Genomic DNA, 19,214 nt, shown 5'->3' on the forward strand with positions numbered 1-19,214 from the left:
ACGCACCCTTTGCCAGATGCCTCTCGAAAGATTGACTCTTGCAAGCTTATACCCTGGAAATCTTGCTATTCATTGAGGTGCTATTTGACTCGAAATCTTGTGGTTCTCCTGCAGACCAACACGGCGACCCATCTGAAACTGTCCTAGGAAATCTTCACCTGAGGGCACATAATTCGTTGGCTTCAGAAACCATTCCGTCGCGCTTGACAAAGATATAAAGCCATATAAAGCAACAAGTAAAATCTTCAGAACTTCACATCAATCTTATTTGTCCAAAATGATACATTTTTACGAAACGGGATCAGGAGCCGGCTACCCGTCTAGTACTGAAGAGATTATTTATGGCCATTTTTCTACCTATACTGAAGAGATGATCTATAACTTTATTAATTAACTGATCTACTGGTGATGCATCGTTGAAGAGATATCCACAACACATGGAAGAACAAACTGAAGGATTGTATATGGACTCTTGATTTCTATGCCAGTGGAATTATTGTGTATTGTTACTTTGGATGTATTTCAGTCAGTATGTATAGGTAGTTATAATGTTGGTACATAATTAAATCTATGAGTATTGTCCCTTAGCCACATGATTTTTATTTTGAGGTTTAATTGCTGTGTTGGTGTGGCGTGTCTACTATTTTTTCTTTAAAGATATAAAGCTGAAATTGTCTGCCTGAGACAGAAGCTGACCGGAAGGGGCCCGAGGGCATTTGTTGCGATGCTGCACGATGCATTCCCCTCTGCGGTTGGACGTTTCGTAGGAGCGTGCAATCTGAAATTTACCAGTAATGATCTGACCTAAATAGTGCCGGGAATGCTGTGAATCCGAACCACGTTATTTCCATCATTTCAAAGCTACTGGAACCCTTCTGATGTTACTGGTCGTTCTGGTGCCTTGTTGTCTGCTTTTGGCTTTCCAGGAGGGGCTGAAGCAGCAAATCTACGGCTTGATTTGGCATCGGCAAATAGGTTTCTCTCAAAGGTGCTGCCTGCTGAAGGAACTCTTGCCAAACAGAATCATCCCAATTGGTGTGCCTGTGTCCAGACTTTGAGACATCTTTATGACTTTTTTTGAAAAAAATAAAATGTATTTAGTTATTACAGAAAAAAGAAATGCAAAACAAAACACCATACATACAGCATACCAACCCTTCTAAAATGTGCCGTATGACAAACCACTCTCTACAATGGTTGACTAATAGGTTATTAAAAATATCTATGTTAAAAGACCATATTAGAAAAACTCCGACATCCCTTGATTAAACTGTGTTATACCACATAATGGCTTTTTAATTCATATACGCCTTACTTATTGTTCTGCTCCTTAAAGCCTGATCTACAGGTCTTTATGACTATGATACGTTGACAATTTTATTTATGGTTGTAATATAACATCTCATTTAAGAGGGAAACACACACGGGGATTAATTGCCCATTTGTATGGAAGCCTAAAACAGATGAAGAAGTCTTGCAGGTGTATATATATTTATTGTCATCCTGCAATCACAACGTACCTACAGTCATAAAGAGTCTTAGAAAGTCATGTATATTTTTAGTCTGGGACTGTGATTTAGTTTTGACTACTGAGGAAGGCCATTGGGCTGAAACGCGTTTGGCCAAAGTCTCATTCTGTGGTTTTATGTCTATTTGTGTTGTATGTTTACATGAACATGTTGGTTTACAGGCTATGGCAGGGCCTTATATATGTTATTGATCTTAGCCTGTAATAAATATATACATATTTTGTATTGATATAACCGTTACATTGTATAACCTTGGCCTTGGATGTTGGTTTTTTCTTGACCTTTGGGTACTTAATCCTGTTGTTTTTAGGGTTACATTTTTTCCTCCCCGTTAGTTGTTGGTGCTGCCAGCTGGAGGACCTCCTGCCAAACAGAATCGTCCCAATTGGTCAGTTCTTGTAGGTTATCCGGGCTGTGTGACCGTGGTCTTGGTATTTTCTTTCCTGACTTTTCGCCAGCAGCTGTGGCAGGCATCTTCAGAGGAGTAACACTGAAGGCCACAGCTGCTGGCGAAACGTCAGGAAAGAAAATACCAAGACCATGGACACACAACCCAGATAACCTACAAGAACTGATGAACTCTGACCGTGAAAGCCTTCGACAATATCCCAATTGGTGTTTCTGTCTTCAGTGTTTTCACTTTCCGCCAATCGTTGCAGAGTCTTGCTGGCTTTGGGAGGGTCTTCAAGTTCTGTAGCACCGCAGGACTAGATGTGCTAGGCAGAGAAGAAAGTCTTTGGTTGTATTCACTGGCAGACAGGCAAGGCAGGAGGTGATAGGTAAAGCTCCTCACGCGAGCCTGTGGTTTGGAGAAAATAAGGAATAGCTGGAATCTGTCACATTCTTCCTTAATTTCTCTCCTTGTAAATGAGTCCACGTTCCCCCCCCCCTTGAGCCTTCTACATATGCCAGAGGGCTTGGGAGAGAGTTATCCTGGACGCTCTGGGTATGGCTATAATAAAGAAGAACAGGTGTTTATTGGACTTTCTTACCTTCTGCATATTCTCGCACAAAGAGGGAAATCCTTGCTTGTCTGTGCCGGAGGGCTTGGGGATAGAAGCGGCAGCAGGCACAAACAGAGGCTGGCTAGCATTCTCATGTTTGTGGACCACTGTTTGCGAAGGCTGGTGAGGTCATTTAGGGAGGGCAGCGGCCGTGTGAATAAGCACCTGCCGTGAGTATTCTTTACAAGCAAGTGTATCTTTTTGTTAGGAAACAACCACAACAAATGTTCTTAAATACATCGACTTTTTTTGCAATGCAGTCTGGAATATAACGAAGGAGTACTTTGGTGTGGATCTCTTCTCCCCACTCAGATATAGTTTTTCAGCTTTATGTGCAGCCTCTTAAGTAAAAGGTGAAGTAGTCCCCTGTGCAAGCACCGGGTCATTACTGACCCATGGAGTGATGTCACATCTCGACGTTTACTAGGCAGACTATATTGAGGCAGGTCATGCTGTTCAGATGACAGGCTCTTAGAATGTATCACTTACTGAGAAGTGAAGTTATCTTATTCAGCCAGTCATCGAGTAAGCAGGACTCAACAACTTTACCTACTTTTAAAAAGCAAGTCTTTTTATTGATATACTTCTAGTAAAATATGTATAAATGCAGATTATCAAGTCTTTAACACTTCTATAAAAACTCTTGTCAAAGTACAATGTATGGAGTAAAAGCAAGCAAGCCTTACATATTATTCAGTTTCAAAATCCAACTTCTAAAATATCAGTCAAATTATTCTGATTCAATTCAAAGTATCTAATTCATAAAGTCTAGAGTAATGTATTTAAGCCATACATACCAGTCAGCCTTTTCTTGAGAGCCTTTGGAAGGTTCTGATTCTCTGGGCTTACTGTGGCTGTATTTATACTGTTTCAGACTCATTAAGGGTGTTGATTTTACCATCAGGAGGGATATCTTTCTCCCCACTTTCAGATAACATGAGCAGTGCAATAATGTCTTAGTTGCAGCTGTTCAGGTTATTATATTCTCCCCATGATCAAATATGGGCTTCCTTTCCTTTCAGTCTATTTTGCTTAATGTATAAACAATCATTTCTGAGCTCCATGATCACGCCATATACATTTTCATACCATTCTCATCGTCAGTACAATACGCATTAAATGAGACTATTTAGAAATCTACAATACAATATATAACTATATAAATCATAAAACACAATTATTGCTTACATTGTAACATTTAACCATCTGGTCAGTAGGAAACATAGCCCTCAGCAAGATTATAGAAGGCAAGAATCTTACTGCACTTATAGCCTTGAGGTTTTTTAGTAGACCTTCTCAAGGATAGCAGGACTTTTCTGCTCTTGAGATATGAGCAGCTGACAGCTGAATCAGAAAGGGTAATTTTAGATATATCTTTCTGTTAGATAGTGAAGAATAACTTTGTTCTTCTCCCTTCAAGGACAAGACCAGGGCAAGATAGTTAGCTCTTGAAAGAATTCAGACCTTGAGAGAATTCAGTCAGCCTGTTCTAAAGACATTTGCATTTTGCAAGCTGTTGCCAGGCTTTTCATTACACAAACCTCTACAGTTTGTGGTTCAGTTTTATATGTTGTGTTCAAGCTCTACATGGAATTAATTCTGCACATGTACACAAAATACCATAATTATGTCAGAGACCGTGACAATATTTACGGGGCGGTTTGCCATTGCCTTCCCCAGTTGTGTACACTTTACCCCCAGCAGCAAGCTGGGTACTCATTTTACCGACCTCAGAAGGATGGAAGGCTGAGTCAACCTTGAACCGGCTACCTGAAACCGACTTCCGTTGGAATCGAACTCCGGTCGCGAGCAGAGCTTTTGACTGCAGTACTGCAGCTGACCACTCTGCGCCATGGGGCAGAACCTACATTAATTACTTGACCAGAATTTCTATAATGGTCCCTTTTCCCCCCACTGCATGTGACTGCAAGAGCCCCATGGCACAGAGTGGTAAGCCGCAGTACTGCAGACAAAGCTCTGCTCACGACCTGAGTTCGATCCTGACGGAAGTCAGTTTCAGGTAGGCGGCTCAAGGTTGACTCAGCCTTCCATCCTTCCGAGGTTGGTAAAATGAGCACCCAGCTTGCTGGGGGTAAAGTGTAGGCGACTGGGGAAGGCAATGGCAAACTACCCTGTAAACAAAGTCCACCTAGTAAACGTCAGGATGTGATGTCACCTGACCTGGTAATGATCTGGTGTGACGTCACCTGACCTGGTAATGACCTGGTGCGTGCACAGGGGACTACCTTTACCTGTGATTGCAATAGACTTCATCCTGTATTGCATTCTCTCTCCAACCCCAACACCCAGTTGCTCTTGTAGAATAATCATGGTCCTTAATGTGTGCTACGGGTCTTGGCTTTTCTATTTTTATTTCAGTGTGAAATGTTGTTGCTGATTTAACTTTTAATTGTAATTTTTTTTTGAAAAGGAGGTAGTAGGATGGGTAGGAGGTGCCATTTTAGCTTGGCTTTAAAAATAATTCTCTTCAGTGTGTGTTCGAGGTTTTTTTTTTTTTTTTGGAACTTTGCTGTTTTTATAACCACAGCCTCTCCTTATTCTTCTCTTGCAGATGAGCTCACGGTACCTGCACTTTACCCCAGTAGCCCTGAAGTGTGGGCGCCGTACCCTCTCTACCCAGCGGAGTTAGCACCTGCTCTACCTCCACCTGCTTTCACCTACCCCGCTTCACTGCATGCCCAGGTAATTGGTGCCAATCAGTCACAACTGCACTCACGTTACCACCTGATCCTCTCCAGTGTGCACCGTAGGACTAACACCTGTCTGGCTAACAGGCGCACCAGAGAGAAATTAATGATCACATCTCGATCAAGCTGACACATCTTCCTGGGACCACTGGGGACAGGCTTACGGGAAAATGACCGCACCCCACTGCCTGATACAACACCGAACCACCTCTCTCTTCCTGAGTAATTTCACCTCCGTTCACACGAGGCAGTTAGAAACATCTGCTGGGTCTTTGTACACATATATACCCCCTTGTATATATGGACTACGCTTCCCAGACTAGTCTTTCCAGCATTTTTTGTTCAGCTTCCGAGGCTGGATGATCTCAAAGTGGATAAATGTAAGGGTGTGTGAGTGACTGTTCATGTAACGTGGGTCCCTGAAGCCAGTAAAAAAGAAAGATCCATCAAACAGTGCCATATTTAGGGTCAAAACCCAAGGGCTTGACGATTTGAACACATGAAGCTGCCTTATACTGAATCAGACCCTTGGTCCATCAAAGTCAGTATTGTCTACTCTGACCCGCAGCGGCTCTCCAGGGTCTCAGGCAGAGGTCTTTCGCATCACCTACCTGCCTAGTCCCTTTAACTGAAGATGCCAGGGATTGAACCTGGGTCCTTCTGTATGCCAAGCAGATGCTCTACCACTGAGCCACAGCCCCTCTTCAAGGCTCTCCAGGGTCTCAGGCAGAGGTCTTTCACATCACCTACTTGCCTAGTCCCTTTAACGAGATGCTGGGGATTGAACCTAGGACCTTCTGCATGCCAAGCAGAAGTTCTACCACTGAGCCATAGCCCCTCTTCAAGGCTCTTCAGGGTCTCAGGCAGAGGTTTTTCGCATCACCTACTTGCCTAGTCCCTTTACCTGGAGATGCCACGGATTGAACCTGGGACCTTCTGTGTGCCAAGCAGATGCTCTACCGCTGAGCCGCAGTTATAGAAAACTGCATCAAGGGCCCTTGATCAGGTAGCCTGACTTCCTTCGGGACAAGGGCATCCATGAGAGTAGCAGCTGGTGCTTCCTTAATCCAGGCCAGACTTCCTGGCTAAGATCCACCATGAGTGAACGGTTTGTTAGCACTCAGTGCTGCAGCAAAGTCGAGGTTTAGTGGCCTAGAGGGAAGAGCTGCTCTTTCTAAAAGATATAATTAAAGTGAGATAAAAAGCCAGCCAAAGAGGTGTTGAAATCCAGTCTGTTCCGCTGGACCAACATTCGGTTATGGGCTGTGGATTGTCTGTCTGAATGCCTACCCTGTGTGTAAAACGTTTTCATGCTAGGTTCAGCTGTTATCCCTTATTGGTAGATGTCAATCGGTGCCCTGTTGCAATCTCCTCCAGATCTGAGAGGAGGAAGGATATCATTGACGAACGGCTATACCGTGGTGGTAAAGCACGTGCTGTCCACGCAGTGGCTCCCAATTTCAATCTCTGGCACATCTAGTTAAAAGTATCTCAGGGGGCATGGTGTTTGTAGCATATAGCCATTTTGGGTACATATTTTGTGTCCTTAACCAGGCTCTTGTTTGGTTCTTGAGCTTCCATGCAGCTTCTGAAAGAGATTGTCCCACCACGTGGTTTACCTGCCTATACCTATTTCTTGTGACAAAAAAGCACCACTGTGTACAACAAGTAGTTGGGGAAAGTCGACACAACAGCCACACAAAAAATGTTCCAGCACAAATAATTTCAAAATGTAGTCATTTATCCATCAATATGACCTAACAACTGAAATTCTAGTAATTGAATTACAGCCTAGTTGCATGCAGTCATCTGCGTAAATATTGCAAGGATCACAGTATAAGTACAATATCACAATAATAATAATAACTGGATAAAATTTACATTTGAGTATATAAAACAAACATATGAGAAATTGTGATATTGTACTTACCTTACGCTGTGATCCTTGCAATATTTACACAAATGACTGCATTCAACTAGTCTGTAATTCAATTACTAGAATTTCAGTTAGTCATATGGATGGATAAATGACTACATTGTGAAATTATTTGTACTAAAACATTTTTTGTATACCTATTTCTTGACAATTCCTTGCCTTTCTAGAGCCTACTTTCTAGCTAGATTAAACGGTAACCCTTCTATGGTTATGCAAGGTAGGTTTTTGAACCTACCATATTCGGAAAGGACTTTTTCGTGCTCTTCCGGCTCCATCGATTCACTAGCTCATGTGCTCTTGGAATGTCGTTTCTATGAGGATCTTAGATTACGATATCTCTCTCCTCTTTTAACAGACAAATCTAATGCCTCTGTGTCTGATAGAATGCCTTTTTAAATTAAGTGATAGGGACCCCAAGGCTACACTGGCAGCAGCAAAATTTGTTTCAGTCCTTATATCCCCCAAATAATAGATCTAAAACTATGTTGCTCAAGATCAGTGGATCAAAGAGCTTCTAAGGGATAAAGGAAAGGAAAGAGATTGTCAGTGAGTTCATAGTTTCGGTCTGAATCGCAGGACCAGCAATTAGGATTTGTACTGATAGCGGTTGATGTTTCCATAGTCAAGCAGCAACTCTCTGTAACGTACATTCCCTTGCTCAGTCCTCGAGCCAGAAAAGGTGATACAGAGTTGGCCACGGTTTTTGCTCTTCATCTCCTTGCAGTCTGTCCACTGGACAGTGTTGCCTATGTTACAGTTGTCAATCCCTTGTATTACCACTGGGGACTGGGGAGAATTGGTACAGTCCCTCTGTGGCTTTTGGGGACCCTGAATCAGCTTGCTGGACAGCTTAAAAGCTCTTTCTAATGGAAGCGACCTAGGGAAGACCAGGTCCTGGGACGGTAGGCCTGGACAAAGCCCACATCGACGAGGGCTTAGTTTTAAACGCCAGTTCTTTGCTGTTAGACCAATGAAGTTGTTGGTAACCAATTTGGGGGATTGTTTTCGGCCTCTCACAAGCTGCCAACTTGGAAGGCTTTAAGAGAGGATTGGACATGTTTATGGAGGAGAGGGCTATCCATGACTACTAGTCAAGATGGATACTAGTCATGATGCATACCTATTATCTCCAGGATCAGAGCATGCCTATTCTGTTAGGTGTTGTGGAACACAGGCAGGACAATGCTGCTGCAGTCATCTTGTTTGGGGGCTTCCTAGAGGCACCTGGTTGGCCACTGTATGAACAGACTGCTGGACTTGATGGGTCTTGGTCTGATCCAGCATGGCCTTTCTTATGTTCTTATGTTCATTCTGAAACCTGAGTCTCTGCACCTGGTTCAATTTGCCGTTTTTGTGATCTGTTGGAAGCTGCTTGCTTTGTGAACGAGGCAAGCTGCTCTTCCATTTGTTTCTAACATTTACACATTCTGTTTGGGTCATAGTACCACCTGACCTGGGTGGCCCAGGCTAGCCTGATCTCATTAGATCTCAGAAGCTGAGCAGGGCCAGCCCTTGTTAGCATTTGGATGGGAGACCACCAAGGAAGTCCAGGGTTGCTACAAGAGGCAGGCAATGGCAAACCACCTCTGAAGGTCTCTTGCCTTGAAAACCCTACAGTACATAATATAAGTCAGCTGCGACTTGACAGCACTTTCCACCATCAGGAGGTAAACCAGGAACCTGTTGGTGAAACCTGAACTACTGACGTACAGTGTAAGCCGTTTACTATTTGTTTGTTTAAAATGGTTTTCTCCCAATTCTCTTCCGAATTCTCGGTCATGTTTTTCACCAACGTGACAAGTAGAAGAGGTTCCCACTGAAGCCAGATGGGTCGGAGGTGGTGAAGAGCTGAACTTTGGGAAATGTAGTCTCTGGCAGGGAGGATGAGTTAGTGTTCTTTTGGGATGTCGCTTTCAGGCCGAGGTGTTTTAAGGGTCCCGCACAAGCTAAACATGGCGATTGGAGCATGGCGGTTTTCCTGAGCCAACGCTAACTTTGCAAGACTTCCTCCTCGTAGAAGTTACAGCCTAGAAACTTGGCATTGGTGGGGAAGAAAATGAACACGAACCAGAACTTGAGGGAAACCGCTTCTGACAGGGAGGAGAAGGGAAATTAGCTCCAAATGGAGCACTATCTTTTATTCACGACTTGCGGCGGGGCGGACTGAGCGCGCGAGGCCGAAAACAATCCCCCAAAGCTCCACACCTCTCCGGCGAAGTGGGAGGCAAGAATGCCAAGTAAATGTATGTCCTGTCACAAGCACTTTTTCTGCTCACTGAACCCTGCTGCCTGGGACTCCTAATGGCCCTTGAGAGCAGGCGCGCTCTAGTTAAAAATTAACAAACAAAGGGGGGGAAAGTAATTAAATATGGATGGCGGCGATCGCTGAGGAGCCTGTCTGCCCTGAACCGCTGCACGCTTGAGCGGTCCCAAGCAGCTCTCTCTCTCTCCCTCCCTCCTGCAAGTTTGCAAGAATGCTGGGCGAAGCTCATGCTTCCTGGAAAAGGCCCTTTGATCCACGCTTTGGGGGAGAGCAGCGATGCCGCTGCTGTGTAGGAAGCCTGGCAAACGGAGGACGGCAAACTTGGGGCGCTGGCAACATAGACCGAAGCGCCAAGTAGGGACGAAAGGCTGATCTGCCTTTGCGTCATCCTTATGCACAAGAGTGACTCTCCACGCAGCGCACCCATGTTGGTTTCCCTTGATGACGCTTTAGTTATTTCTTAACAGAGCTGTGTAGGTTTGGGGGGAATTCCCACTCGCCGCCAGCATGGTGTCTGTCGGGGGCATTAAATGCTTCCTGTTTTTAACGAAACGTCCTGGTTTGCTTTTTCTGTTTCCTGTGCCGTAGGCTTCCTCCTTGGAATACTCAGGTGTGGTTGTGTGTGTGCTTGCGTTTTGGCGTTAATTTCTTCTTTTTCTTTTTTAGTAATTTTATTGAAATAAAGGGTACAAAGGAAAACAGGGGAGGGGGGAGATATATATGTGTGTGTGTGTGTGTGTGTGTGTGTGTGTGTGTGTGTGTGTGTGTGTGTATATACATACATACATACAACATATTACTTTCACGAAAAGTTAATAATAAGAATATTCTAACGCAGAACAGGCATTCAGTGTTATCAAAAATTTCATCGTTTGGGCTAATAATATGAATAACACATACCAAAAAATGAATGTTTTCATTGGTGTTAATGTCTTCATAGCCCAGCGGTTGTCTTTACATTCTTCCCTTTTTGTTCCTTCTCCTTTCGCTTTTAAAGCCAATCCACAATTCATTATTTTAGTACTTTTTAAAAATCCTGCTCTTCCTCCAAGGAGCTCAAGGCAGTAGACATCATTCTCCCCTCCTCCAGTTTATCCCCACAACAACCTTGTGAGGTACGTTATGCTGAGAGAGAGAGAGAGAGAGAGAGAGAGAGAATGTCCCAAGGTTACGCAGCCAGCTTTCAAGGCAGACGTGGGATTCAAACCTGGGTCTCCCAGATCCTAGTCCAGCACTCTGACTGCTACACCATTCTGGCTGAGCCAGTCCAAGCAGAGAAAGTAACCCAGATTAAAATTTTAATATTTCCTCATGCTTGAAATATTTCGGAGATGATGTTATTCATGCGTTCCGCTCCTGGAAGGTAGGCACACAGACTACTTCAGATGGATTCTTGCCACCCCCAGCCCCCAATCTATGCTTCTGACAGAGATCATGGCTGGCTTCCCTCATTTTAGCCCCCCCCCATCCCCCCTCAACATCTCTTTGGTCTCTACCTTCAAGCAGTTCCTTATTTCAATTTTTTAAATTTTTGTATTCTTTTAATGATTCTGGTTCTGCCTATTTTAACCTGCTACTATACTGTTTTAGATTGTAATGGCCTACGGCCTTATACAATAAACTTGACTTGGCTTGACTTGCAAGCAGTTCCCACAGCTTGCAGATGAGGTTATTTGAATGGAACTTAGGCCCAGTTCACACATGCAAAGGAATGGGAGGGCAGCGGCCTAAAATGGTAGAATGAACATGAGACAGGTCGCTCCCTGGTATCCTCTGCCTCTTCAAGTATTCCCCTTGGCTTCTTGGTTTACAAGAGACCTAGGGAACATGAAGAGGGTTAGGAGATATCTTGAGCCTTTTAGCTAGAAGACTAGGGATGGATCAGAGCATGCCACTGAAGGCATTTCTTCACCACCATTGCTTCAGCTCTGTCTCACCCAGCTCAGTTGTTGAAGGTGGTTCATGATCACAACAATGCCTAGGTGGCATTCTAAGGGTTATTATTGCAGGCTTCTTTTCTAATTAAAACCTCTGCCATCCTTGGATGCCAGGCCGACTGTGGATCTGATTCCTGGGGTGTCCGGAGCGCCTGCTTGTTAATTTCCTATGGGTAGATTCAGATGGATCTCATTTATGGGTTATAACTTGCTTACTGGGTTCTTGCCTTTTCCGGCTTATGAAAGTGTGTTGGGAAAAGATGGTGAGACGTAGGGAACATCTGTAAGGATTATTAATCTGTAAGGATTATTAATTCTGCATTGAGAGATGGGTTTTTCCAGATCCTCTGAAGAAAGCGTTTGTTAGACCCTGGCTTCCAAACATTCATTGGCTACAGATGATGTGGCCAGTTATAGACTGGCCTTTTTCAAAAAGATATTTTTAAACCCATGAACCTGCCTTATACTGATTCAGACCATTGGTCCTTCATGGTCAGTATTGTCTACTCAGACTGGCAGCAACTCTCCGTGCAGAACCCTTGAAATTATTCATAGAATTATAGAGTTGGAAGGGACCACCAGGGTCATCTAGTCCAACCCCCTGCACAATGCAGGAAATTCACAGCTACCTCCCCCCCCCCCCCAATTTTGTCAACAAAAATATCATGGGGAACCTTATCAAAAACCATACTGAAATCAAGATAAATTATGTCAACTGCATTCCCCTGATCCAAGAAGGTAGTAACTTTATCAAAAAAAGGAGATAAAATTAGTCTGACATGACTTGTTCTTGAGAAACCTGTGCTGATTGTCTGATTTGTTCGAAAACGTTTCCCAGTATAAACGTCAAGCTGATGGGTCGGTAGTTACCCGGGTCCTCCTTTTCCCCCTTCTTGAAGATGTGGACAACTTTTGCCCACCACCAGTTTTCTGGCACCTCACCTGTCCTCCAAGAATTCTCAAAAATAATGGACAGAGGTTCAGAAATTACATCTGCAAGTTCTTTTGAGTAGCCTTTGATGCAATTCATCTGGCCCTGAGGACTTTGTTTCATTTAAAGAAACTAGGTGTTTGTGCACTACCCCCATGCCAATCCTAGGCTGCAAATCCCTTCCCTCATGTGTTCTGTTTATGCCATGTTGAGCACTGTTTCCCTCGCAAGAAAAGACTGAGGATCCAGCATGGCCTTTCTTATGGTCTTATGTTAAGATAATGGAGAGCTCCCGATCTTCACAGAGGACAGCTCTGAGCTAGGTGGGCCTGTAGTCTGACTTTGTATAAAGCAGCTTCAGATGTTCACCCTGTAAATTTGTGAACAAATATAGTATTGTTCTGCTTACCTTGCCAATCTCATGTAAGTACAGTAACCAGAGGCTGAGAAGACTGTAACTTGCCCAAAAGTGGCCTGAAGCCATGGCTAATTTGACTTCGTAATTGTGATCCAACATGGTATCCAGCGGACTGTGCTAAGGACTTGATGAAGGCAAATGCTTCTGTTCAAGAGAAGTTGTGTATGAGAACTAGTTGGTCTTGCAAATGTCCTGCCTGTGCCACTGCAATTCTTGCTGCTTCTATTCTAACAGGTCGTGATATGCTACAGTTTTGGTGGGCATCTGTGAAAAAATGTTCATAAAACATTTTATGGTATGGGAGTCTGCATGAACAGAGTTGAACAAAATCCTCTGCTTGTGACATGGCTTCCATGTCACTTCCTGATACACACTGCAAAGTAGGTTTGAGTTGATGAAATGTATGCATTTAAGAACATAAGAAAAGCCATGCTGGATCAGACCAAGGCCCATCAAGTCCAGCAGTGTGTTCACACAGCGGCCAACTGGGTGCCTCTAGGAAGCCCTCAAAACAGCAGCATCCTGTCTGTGTTCCACAGCACCTAATAGAATAGGCATGCTCCTCTGATCCTGGAGAGAATATGTATGGCATGATTAGTATTCATTTTGACTAGTAGCCATGGATATCCCTATCCTCTGTGAACATGTCCACTCCCCTCTTCAAGCCTTCCAAGTTGGCAGCCATCACCACATGCTGGGGCAGGGGGTTCCACCATTTCACTATGCGTTACATGAAGAAATACTTCCTTTTATGTGTTTTGAATCTCTCGCCCTCCAGCTTCAGCAGATGACCCCCACGTTCTGGTATTATGAGAGAGGGAGAAAAGCTCCCTGTCCACTCTCTCCATACCATAAGTAATTTTACAGACCCCTCGTCCAATCTCCTGTTTTCTAGGATGAAGGGAGTCAGTTTATCTGTATGGTAGCAGTACTCCAGTTTAAGATTAGCAGATGGTTGGTTCCACATGAAGTGATGTGCCTGGCAGACTATGCTCACCAAACGCAGTGTCAAAAAGGCGGTTCTTCAATGGGAGCTGCATTAGTGCACTCCAGTGAGTTCAGGGCATGTCCTGATTTTACCATCATCAGAAGACAAGAGCTCTGAATCAGGAAGCACTTCAAAGCGCTACCTTCTTCCTGTTGGGGAAGTTTAGAGCTGCTGTTTGTACGTGAGAAGCTTTCATCTTGTAGGAACAGGCTCCTCGTACGTGTGGATTATTGGAGCCCACCTTTTTCCTTTGGTGTTCCAATTACTGAGAGCAGGTGTGGTGTGGTGGTTATAGTGTTGGATTAGGATCCGGGAGAGCCAGTTATTCTCTGCCATGGAAGCTCGCTGGGTGAACTTGAGCCAGCCACACATGCTTAGCCTAACCTGCCTTACAGGGTTGTTGAGAGGGTAAAATGGAGAAGAGGAGAACAACCATAAGCCAGCGTGGTGCAGTGGTTAAGAGTGGTGGACTCTGATCTGGAGAACTGGGTTTGATTCCCCACTCCTCCACATGAGCGGCGGAAGCTAATCTGGTGGACCGGATTGGGTTCCCCACTCCTACCCACGAAGTCAGCTGGGTGACCTTGGGCTAGTCACAGCTCTCTCAGCCCCACCTACCTCACAGGGTGTCTGTTGTGGGGAGGGGGAGGGAAGGTGATTGTAAGCCGGTTTGATTCTTCCTTAAGCGGTAGAGAAAGTCGGCATATAAAAACCAACTCCTCTTCCTCTTCTTTGGAAGAAAGGCAGGGTATGAATGAAATTAATAAAATAATAAATAAATAAATTAAAAATACCACATTCCTGTCCCATAAAATCTACTGATAAGAGAAAGAACAAATTTAATTATTCCAGTAGTCAATTAGAAGAGGGTAAGCTTTATGATGGGAGCCAATTTTAGCCAGTGAACTTGAAAGTCAAAGGCACCTTTTGAAAAGTTCTTTGGTAATGCAAAACAGACTGTTAAAGCTGGTCTTTCTTATTAAGGTTGGTAGCTTTTCAGTATTATCTAACACATTAATATTTCACAATTGACTTGATTTTGTGGCAAGGTCGATGGTGGCATGGGTTGGCCGCCTAAGAATGAAATGAACCAGGGGCAAACCCAACTGGATTGTGCCATAAACAGGCTGTGACAGGAGAGGTGGCATCACCCATCTACAGAACTATGAGGGTACAATCTGACAGAAGTTTATATCAGAATTCCCACTGAAAACAGTGGAATAGGACTTCGTTGTAGCTGACTTTTTCTGGATGGTGCATTGAAAATGCAGACTTTACAAAAGGCCCTCAAAGTATCCAGCTACCACAAGATGGCCACAAGCAGGGGTTGAAGTGTTAAATCCCCGCTTCCCCTTCCCAGGTGGCCTTGATCCAAATTGGACCAAATTGGGGAGGGGCTGTGGCTCAGTTGTAGAGCATCTGCTTGGCATGCAGAAGGTCCAAGGCTCAATCCCTGGCATCTCCAGTTAAAGGGAATAGGCAGGTAGGTGATGTGAAAGACCTCTGCCTGAGACCCTGGAGAGCCACTGCCGGTCTGAGTAGACAATACTGACTTGGATGAACCAAGGGTCTGATTCAGTAGAAGGCCGCTTCATGTGTTCAGTAATTGGGATAATTATGTTAACATGAATCAAACCTCTAATCCAGCCTACCTGATGTGTGCACGTCCCCAACAGTTGAAGAACTGCGGTTTAGGGGCAAAGAAGGAAGTGACCATGGGAAGATCCTAGTTTCAACTCTCCAAATCTGAGAGAAGCCCCCACCCGAGATCTTGGGAAACTGCTGACGTTTGCGGTAAAGAGTATTGTCCTGTAGGAACCAGCGATCTGAGTTAGTTGAAGGCAAGTCTGCACATTTTGTGAATGGCTGTCCCTATATATTGAGGCTGTCAAGCAACCAACCAAAACAGGTGGTTTGCTAACCCCTCTCCCCTCCCCAGTAGGCGTTGTTCAGTTTAGTAAGTGGCGAATCATGAGGGCTTGGTATAGAAGGCACGTCTTTACAGTCTGAATGGTTTCAGGGGTCTTTGAGTACTTGAAACACGAAAGGCCTGGGAATGACCTCAAAGAGCTGAAAGCACTTCATAAAAATTTTTAACCAACCTTGAAAAACAGAAGCACTACAATTGCTTCCCTCTTCTTGTTTCTTGGAAAGGGAAATGCAGTTTAGGAGCAATTCCCCTAGTTTCAAGCAGCAGGGTGAGGCATAACACCTTTGGTCCAATTTACAGTAAAAGACAGACCAATTTGATCACCGAGGAAGGCCCAAGAGGCCAAAACGTGTATGGTCTATTGGTCATTTATATTTTACATATCAACGGTGTTGATTATTATTTTTTAATAGTTTATACTGGTGGTTTTAAATGTAGCCTCTAGTCCAGGCCCAGTGTTTTTATCCATTTTTATTGTGTACACCTGATAAATATAATACTTTTCAAGGATTTTTAGTTTTCAGCTCAACCCTTAGGTTCCCTCCCCTTTTAACCCCAGCAAAGCTAGCTCTGTCACTATGTCGAGGCAGCGTGGTGACGTGGTTTGGAGCGGTGGACTCTGATCTGGAGAACCAGGTTTGATTCCCCTCTCCTCCACATGAGCGTTGGACGCTAATCTGGGGAACTGGATTGGTTTCCCCACTCCTACACATGAAGCCAGCTGAGTGACCTTGGGCTAGTCACACTCTCTCAGCCACACCTACCTCACAGGGTGTCTGTTTTGGGGAGGGGAAGGAAAGGAGATTGTAAGCCAGTTTATTCTCCCTTAAGTGGTCGAGAAAGTCAGCATATAAAAACCAACTCCTACTCCTCCTCTTCTTCTCCTTCTCCTCCTCCTCCTCCTCTTCTTCTTCTCCTCCTCCTCCTCCTAGCAATGAATTTCACAAGCTAATTACATTTTATGTACACAGAGAGTCATTCTACACCAGAATGGTGCTACTTCTCGTTCACTTCTTTATCTGGCATTGGTGTTGTTAGAGTTAGGACTCTTGAGTCACAGATCTAAACCTGTCAGTTCTGATACAGTGCAAGGCAAGGAACATATGCGTCTTCCGGAATGGTGCAGTGTCTACGCAACCTAATTCCGAGTGAAATACTGCCCGTTTCACTCTACAGCAGTGCATTTTTGAAACATGAAGCATTCTTGGCTTGGCTTCTGTTGCTGACAGTGGATTGGGGGGGTTCACAATTCTAAACCAAGTTATCCTGGTGACAGCTTCTTCTAAGAATTTCTCCTTGGGGTCAGATGATTTTTCCCATGGGGGTTTAAAACTCTTAATTGATTTTGGATGTCTTTTTATGTGGATCAAATTAGGCAAGATCTACAACCTGATCTCCCTGTGGTTCTTACAGGGTTGCCAAGTGCCAGGCGGTGGCGGGCAAGCCCCCGCCAATCTACCTGGCTGCTCGCCGACCAGCTGAGGGTCGGTGGGCAACGTGGGCATGCGCGCCTGCCCGCCGCACCATGTCACTTCCGGTTTACACCTGGAAGTCCTGCGTCGCAACGGGCTTTTTACCACTCAAACTCCCACCTCTCTCCCTCACCTCCGCACCAAAAACCTCCCACTGGAGGAGAGGGGGGGACCTGGCAACCCTGGGTGGATATAAGCCCTGGTTGTAAGAATCTTGCTACTGCTAAAATGCTTCTCCATGCCTAGCTTAAATGGCATGTACATTTGCTTTCTGTGGTGAAAGTCCACCCTGAGCAGATGCTGTTCCTATATGTACCATGTGTGAAAACATTAGAATTGTCCCTTTCCTAGGATGCCATAACCGGAGGGCTTGTTCACGCATTCAGGTCCTTCACCCATGCTTTCTCTGAACTTTATTATTTATTTACTTCATTTCTAGGCTGTCTTCCTTGCTGAGTTGCAAGACAGATGACACTGTTTTTAAAAAGCGCAATAAAAACAATATAATACACGCAACTGACAGTGCAATAAAACCAGATTACAAAATTAGAGAATAATGCAATAAAATTAGTACAATGCATACAATGAACAATGCAAATTCTACCCTGATTATTGTAATGCACTAATGTCTGGCAGCGAGACGTGTGAACTGACTTCTATTTAAGGTGATGTGAATGTTCTGTGTGTGTGTGTGTGTGTTGCTGTATATTTTCAAAGGTCCGTCACTCCTTGCAGTCCACAAGTGGTCAATATACAGATATGAGCTAGTCCCAGTAGCAAATCCTGCTTCAGTTTCTACACTAGACTAATAGAATCAGAGAGTTGGAAGGGACCACTGGGGTCATCTAATCCAACCCCCTGCACACTGCAGGAAATTCACAACTACCTCCCCCCCACCCCCAGTGACTCCCTACTCCATGCCCAGAAGATGGCCAAGATGTCCTCCCTCTCCATCATCTGCTTAGGGTCATAGAATCAGCAGTGCTGACAGATGGCCATCTAGCCTCTGCTTAAAAACCTCCAGGGAAGGAGAGCTGACCACCTCCCGAGGAAGCCTGTTCCACTGAGGAACTGCTCTGTTAGAAAACTCTTCCTAATGTCTCAACGGAAACTCTTTTGATTTAATTTCAACCTGTTGGTTCTGGTCCGACCTTCTGGGGCAACAGAAAACAACTTGGCACCCTCCTCTATATGACAGCCCTTCAAGTACTTGAAGATGGTTATCATATCTCCTCTCAGTCTTCTCCTCAGGCTAAACATACCCGGCTCCTTCCACCTTTCCTCATAAGACTGGGTCTGCAGACCCCTCACCATCTTTGTTGCCCTCCTCTGGACATGTTCCAGCTTGTCTACATCTTTCTTAAATTGCGGTGCCCAAAACTGAACACAGTACTCTAGGTGAGGTCTAACCAGAACAGAGTAAGGTGGCACATTCTGTATACAATATAATAATTATAATAACTATAACAATACTTAAAGAGCAAATCAGCTGGGGGTGTAACTTGGACACTACTGAGTAGAGTAGCAATATGTTCAGAAAAAGTAGGGATGGATAGCGTGTTTGTAAGCAAGCAATATAAATGATATAAATGATGTAGTTAATGAGAGATGGCTATGTGGATTCACTCCAGATCCAAGGATGCAGCATCATGAGGAACAGTTTATTTTGCTTTCTTGCCTAGCCGCTTTTCATTTTCTTTCACCCAAACACTAAAATATTAGGGCTGCAATGTTGAGTTGATTAATCGGTTATTCTAAAGTCGAAACCTTTTGATCAACTAAAGTAGTGTCTGGGGATTTTATATATATGTGTGTGTGTGTGTGTGTGTGTGTGTATGTGTGAATATATACACATACACACATATACACATACCTACCTACCTACCTACCTACCTACCTACCTACAATGCCAGATATTTGTGCATATGCATGGGAGGCTTCATCTCAGAAGAGGCATTCTCCTTTCTCTGACCCAAAGAAGATAACGCCTCTAAGATGGAGATGAGTACATAATAAAAAAGCAGTCTTTTCCTTCAAAACTTGTTTTATTCATATAAAGATCTAACTGATTAATCAGCGAAGAGTGCTTTTTCATTGG

The 19,214-nt window shown here is 44.2% G+C and overlaps 1 protein-coding gene across 1 annotated transcript in view; it reads left to right on the plus strand.

The window, feature by feature from the left end:
* Positions 1 to 19,214, plus strand: part of RBPMS (RNA binding protein, mRNA processing factor) — a 143,214-nt gene that overhangs the window by 112,196 nt on the left and 11,804 nt on the right. Inside the window, exon 8 of the mRNA XM_056848929.1 lies at positions 5,106 to 5,236. Coding sequence (XP_056704907.1) covers positions 5,106 to 5,236 — 131 coding nt within the window. The remainder of the gene's footprint in view (positions 1 to 5,105; positions 5,237 to 19,214) is intronic.

Source organism: Euleptes europaea, chromosome 4, assembly GCF_029931775.1.
Source record: "Euleptes europaea isolate rEulEur1 chromosome 4, rEulEur1.hap1, whole genome shotgun sequence".
Classification (NCBI taxonomy): domain Eukaryota; kingdom Metazoa; phylum Chordata; class Lepidosauria; order Squamata; family Sphaerodactylidae; genus Euleptes; species Euleptes europaea.